Source organism: Microtus oregoni, unplaced genomic scaffold (assembly GCF_018167655.1).
Source record: "Microtus oregoni isolate MIOR12 unplaced genomic scaffold, Mior012 000003F_ref0000135, whole genome shotgun sequence".
NCBI classification, from domain to species: Eukaryota; Metazoa; Chordata; class Mammalia; order Rodentia; family Cricetidae; genus Microtus; species Microtus oregoni.
Genome location: NW_024543062.1, coordinates 22513416 through 22519415, shown reverse-complemented (window position 1 = coordinate 22519415; position 6000 = coordinate 22513416). Strand labels below are relative to the sequence as shown.

At 46.6% G+C, this 6000-nt stretch overlaps 1 protein-coding gene across 1 annotated transcript; it reads right to left on the bottom strand.

The window, feature by feature from the left end:
- Window positions 1–652: 652 nt before the first annotated feature.
- Window positions 653–3274, bottom strand: LOC121445953 (disintegrin and metalloproteinase domain-containing protein 1a-like). Its single transcript, XM_041648131.1, has one exon. The coding sequence runs from the start codon at window positions 3272–3274 to the stop codon at window positions 866–868; it is 2409 nt and encodes an 802-aa protein (XP_041504065.1). The 3' UTR covers window positions 653–865.
- Window positions 3275–6000: the final 2726 nt, after the last annotated feature.

Genomic DNA, 6000 nt, shown 5'->3' with positions numbered 1-6000 from the left:
ATCTTCTTCTGACCTCCTTGGGTACTAGGCACACAACTTGCACACATGCTCATATGCAGGCATTGTTTTGTTTCGTTTTTTGAGACAGGGTTTCTGTGTGTAGCCCTAGCTGTTCTGGAACTCACTTTGTAGACTAGGGTGGCCGCAAACTCAGAGATCCGCCTGCCTCTTCCTCCCAAGTGCTGGGATTAAAGGTGTGCTCCATTACTACACAGCTAATAAATCTTTTAAAAATCAAATTCAAGGGGCTAGAGAGATGGCTCAGTGGTTAAGAGCATTGCCTGCTCTTCCAAAGGTCCTGAGTTCAATTCCCAGCAACCACATGGTGGCTCACAACCATCTGTAATGAGGTTTGGTGCCCTCTTCTGGCCTGCAGGCATACACACAGACAGAATAAATAAATAAATATTTTTTAAAAAATCAAATTCAATAGAAAAACTGATAAATCAAATAGAAAAATTAAGTGTTGCTATTATGAGCTCGGACTGTGCTGAGGCCGACTACTGTGCCAAGCACTTACTGGGCACCTGAGGTCTGGCCTTGTCCAAAAAGCCTTAAAGCTGAAGATCCCGTTATGAGGATGACTAGTCTAGAGTGATGCATCATCTGAAGGGGAAAAGACCTTATTATTTATATTTATTTAAAACCACCTCTACTTTATCAACAGCAGCTGACAGGGCAAGTTATAACATTCAGTTCCCATGAGAGCACTCACGATGTAATCGCAGTTGTTACTGAGGTGAGCAACACAAGTACAGATGACACATTCCACTAAACAGTGCAGATGCAGAACGCCCTGAAAACCAATCAGTCAAAACTGCCCTGCAGATAAAAGACGTTGATAGCCCCGATCATGAGAAGATCTTCAATAATACCTCCTGGGGGGTGGAGCCCCTGGAGGAGGTGCTGCTTCTGAGGATTGTGTTGAAGAAAATGATGAACTCTCTGGAGATACTACTTCTAGTACTTCAGACCAGAGGTAGGCAATCAGCATCAGACAACACAGTAAAAGGACAAGAAATATAGGGACCACAAGCAGCACCACTTCCATGTTTACATCTTCATCATCTTCCATCTTAGGCTTCTCTTGTCCGAAAATTGCAAATAAACTCAAGTTTCGATCAGCTGGCTTACCAACAGGACCACTGTCCACACTGCCCCCATTTCCTGGGCTGTTGCAGTTGGGAGGAGCAAAACCATCATCACAATGACAGTGCCTGAGATTGTTGCACACTCCTTTTCCGTGACACATTTCCTCTGGTTCACAGTCGTACTGGAGCACCATGTGGTCAGTGCACAAGGACTCCGTGCAGACTTTGTTAGGGGCACAGTAAGTACCATCCTGCACATCTCCAAAATCTGGAACATCAGTAGCGTTATAGGCATCCATGCTCCAGCACCAGTCATCTCCATAAGGAACCTGGAGGAGAGTGTGCAGGGGTCTGACTTGTGGCAAGTAACTAACATCAGTACATACCAGTTTGCCACAAAATATATCCTCATCAGAACACGCTTCGTATCCTGAGTTAGCCGTGCTGGGATGGCCACAGTTTCCAAACCGGTTCCCTTTGGTGTTCATTAAAATATAACAGTCGTCGGGGGCGGATCTTGCAGGATACCCATAGATCTTTGTGCATTGCTTATCAGGATTCCTGCACCAACCCCCGGAGCAGTAATAAATCCTGTCACACAGCGTGCCGTCCTGCTTGTAGCTGTTTACAGGGCATTCTTGGGAATGGCCATCACAGAACTCGGGGAGGTCACACACATCCTCAACAGGACGACACAAGGCCCCTTTCTTTCTGAAGTTACAATTATAGCAGCAGAGGCCATCACTGCACTCTGCACCGTCCTTCAGTGTACATGTTGGCTCACAACATGGGTGACTGTCACAAGCAGAACCACAGTCACACTCTTCCGACTCCTCCACCACACCGTTTCCACAACGGGCAGCTCTGCGCTTGCGGCTTTGGTGCCAAGGCCTGTCAAGCAGGCAGGCCCCTCTGTGGTCATGGAGGAAACGGTAGAAGTCGTCAGAGCTGCAGTTGCTGAAGCCACTGTCCTTGGTGATATCCTCGTGCATGAGGCAGAAGTGCTTAGGGTCACAGGAGCAGGCTGGGTGGTCGTGCTGGATTCCCAGGTTGTGCCCCAGCTCGTGGGCCACAAGCGCCGCAAACAGCAGGACATCTTCATGATGGAAGGCCTCCACAGCCGCTGCAAACCCACCAGAACAGGCACCATCGAGAAACGCCTGGCCCTCGTTCTCTCCTGGGTGATGCCCGACGATCAAGTGTGCCACATCATGCCTGACACGGCCCAGGAGCTCCTCCTGTCTCCAGCGGTTGAAATTCCTCAGTGTAGCCTGCAGGTCCACCGGGGCCTCTATCAGGTCCCCCTCTGTCCAGACTTCCACGCCCACCAGCACCATCTCTGTGTTTAGTCCCCTAGTGAAGCTGTTGGCCAGAGCAATGATGTCCACCACTGCCCGGACCGTCTCGGTGACGTTGCTGCCCCACATCTGGAACCGCTGGTGGTTGACCACGACGAACATCTCCACGTACTTGGTGTGTGACCACAAGTCAGACAGCTCCCGCAGGTCATCGGGTCTCCTGCTCCTCTGTTGCTGGCCAGTGTCCCCTGGGCTGTCTTTGGGAATGACACTGCAGGAGACACGAGGCTGATGTGCCACAGTGTACAGGATGTGTTCAAACTCTTTGGAGGAGAGCACAGGCTCGATGCTGTAGGATGTTTCCTCCTTGATCAGGATGCCCCTGAGGCCTGAGCAGATGTTGACAGAGACAAAGGAGCCTGGCACCCCTTCCATGTAACCTTCATAGTGGCAGTCCTGTGAGAGGAGAGGCATTTCTTGCCCCAGGACGCCATTGTGGTAACTGTAGACTGGGAAGTTACTCGCAGAATGGTCTCCCTTTACCTCCAGGTGAAGCAGCTGCTGCCGGCCCTGCATCAACAGCATGTAGGACAACCTTCCTCCGGGATCTTCACTCCCCTTGACTGGCAGTCTCTTGGGGATGACCGTTTCATAGGAAGAGGAATATACAGATCCTATGTCACAGAACGTACTTGGAAGAAAAATTAACAGCACCAGGAGCCCTGCTTTGACAGATGAGTGTCCTGGCACTAGTCTCACAGCCAAGTTCAGCTGGTGGGCAGCCCAAATGTGTGATGTTATCTTAGCTGTCTCTAAAGCCACTTGTGTTATCTGTAGAGAAGACAGAATGGAGGCAATCCCTCTCACTGATGCTGCCACTGACATGGCCCAAAGAAACCGTTGATAGTGTAGGATCTATGTCCATCAGCGGCAGCCCTTCCTAATAGGCAGGTTTCTCACTGACTTAGCCATCCACATCTGTGCTTGTCCCTCATGGGGTGCTGCCCATCTTGAATCCTGCAGCCTTCAGGCTGTCTCTCTGTTCTTCCTTCTTTCCTGGGCCTCCTTCCGTGTTGCTTACGTTCCTTTGTCGTTCATGGAGGTGAGCCCTGTAGAGCAGTGACTCAGCCAGTTCTCTAAGTCAGATCATCTTCCTCCTCCCCAGGCTGTGGACACAACATCTGGTAACCTGCTCCTTCTTTTGGGCCCAATATTCTGGCAGTGCTGTGGGGGAGGGGACAAAGCTTCTTGGGGTTCTCTGAACAATGCAGAGTTCTCTGCTGTCCTGTCTCTGTTCTCACCCTCATGGTGGTCATGCTTACTCAGGGCTACTCTTCTTTTACTCCTTTCATTCAAGGGAACAGTATTTGGGTGTTCTACTTCCCCTCATCTTTTCTGTGTACCCAGTGAGTTCTGACACTTTGTATCTACGTCAAACACACTCCTTCTCTATGGAGTACTTCTAAGGCATTAAGTGTTAGATGTTTTCCACAGAGGTACATTAGAGCCTGAAACCTAAGCTAATCCTTCCAATGGCCTCACCATGAAAATAAAATGGTAAAACAGACTGGTGACACTAGTTTCAACAGCGAAGAAAATGGAAACAAGCTCTGGAAGAACCCTTAAATTCCCATACTTGTCTCTGACTATAGTGGCTTATCCTGTCTGCCAATTCCAGGCTTTAGTTTCATGTTAATGCTCTTGGTATATTTAACACTATACGTTTAGAAGAAAACAGAAGCTATGAATAACGTTCCTGCCCTCATTTCTTCATTCTCCTGCATATTCTGAGATTAAAATAAAACTACATCTTCCACATGGCATAAAAATAATTTTAAATTATAAGTCAAATATTTACAACATTAAACATACAAGGATTAACTATTTAACACTTGGAAATGGAGAAATGCCCTGCTTGTTTCAGCAAAGTGGTACACTCCTATAATCTCAATACTTAGGAGGCAGAGACAGGAAGATCGCAAGTTTACGGCCAGCCTGGTCTCTGCATGAGTTGTTTTTTTGTTTTGGTTTTTTGAGACAGGGTTTCTCTGTAGCTTTGGAGCCTGTCCGGGAATTAGCTCTTGTAGTCCAGGCTGGCCTCGAACTCACAGAGATCCGCCTGCCCCTGCCTCCTGAGTGCTGGGAGTAAAGGCAAGGCACCAAGAACATAAACCAAGACCTTGTCTAAACAAAACAATAACAACAACAACAAAAAAAAAAAAACCTAAAAAGCTAAGCATGTAATCGGCCAGGGATGCTTGGCTCCTGTCAGGTGGCCTCAGGCTCCAGCAGGGAGCCGCACTGGCTCTATGCATGCGTCTGAGAACTGACTGGAAAGGAAGTGGGTCCTCAGCTGTATGGACCGTCTTCTCTTCAGAGTATTGTCCTGGAATGCCAAAGTCCCCCACTGCTTCCCTGTGCCTAACTAACAAACATAAGAAAGGTTAGGGCAGCTCAATGGTAAACCAAGGACCAATAATGGAATAACAGTCTTTTTAAATTTAAAAATATGAAATGATAATTAAATATCCAAATTTTCCTGTTCTCAAATTGAAACACGTTTTCTTCAATATACACATACATCCTGATGCACAAGATCTGAATAAAATCTTTTGACTTCTTTAGCAACGATAGTCTATTCTTTCAACTTGTTCATTCTCAAATGTATAAAGAACATAACTCTCCGGCTGGAGAGATAGCTCAGAGGTTAAGAGCACTGGCTGTTCTTACAGAGGTCCTGTGAGTTCAATTCCCAGCAACCATTCATAACCATCTATAATGAGATCTGGTGCCCTCTTCTGACCTGCAGGCAGAAGATATAATATATACAAGCAGAAAACTGTATACATAGTAAATAAATCTTTTTTTTGTTTTGTTTTTTTGTTTTTGTAAATAAATCTTAAAATAACTTGGGCTGGACAGATGGCTCAGCCGTTGGGGGCTGGGTCCACAACCAAAAAAAAAAAAAAACTCTTTAAAATAAAAGGAATCCTTATGGTGACATCATTCAGCCAGTAGCTGTTTCAAAAAATTTCTGCTGGATAGTGGTGGTACGAGCCTATAATCCCAACATTCACGAGGCAGAGGCAGGCAGATCACTATTAGTTCTAGGTCAGCCTGGTCTACAAAGCGAGTTCTAGGATAGCTTGGATCGTTACACAGAGAAACCTTGTCTTGAAAAACCCAAAATAAGTAAATGAACCCATCTTAGAGATGCATGTTCCTAAGGCCACACTGTGTGAGCCAGAAAGACACTTCTGTCCAGTGAGCAGAAGTAACTGTGGTAAGACACTCTCCATCTGAGTGACAAGCAATGGCCTTAATGAGCAGGGTCAGTGGCCATGTAGCAAACTGGAGACTACAGCTCATCGCCTGGCAGGAGCTGTTGTTTCCACAGACATCAGTGGTAGGCAGGCAGTAAGTTACCAGGAAGATAAAGTTTAACTTCCAGCTAGGTGTAGATTTTGTATTATTACCAAGACTGACTCATGTTAAAACATAATTTACTATTGGCCTAGGAATATACAAAGAAAACTCAGCTCTGAAGCAGAGTTGTTTGGGAGAATTTTGTCCAGGGTTGGGCATCTTCATGGTTTTTACAGACATCCAAT

What these genes read in the sequence shown, in the direction of transcription:
- LOC121445953 (XM_041648131.1), bottom strand. Translation starts at nt 3,274, where the DNA reads ATGTCAGTGGCAGCATCAGTGAGAGGGATTGCCTCCATTCTGTCTTCT.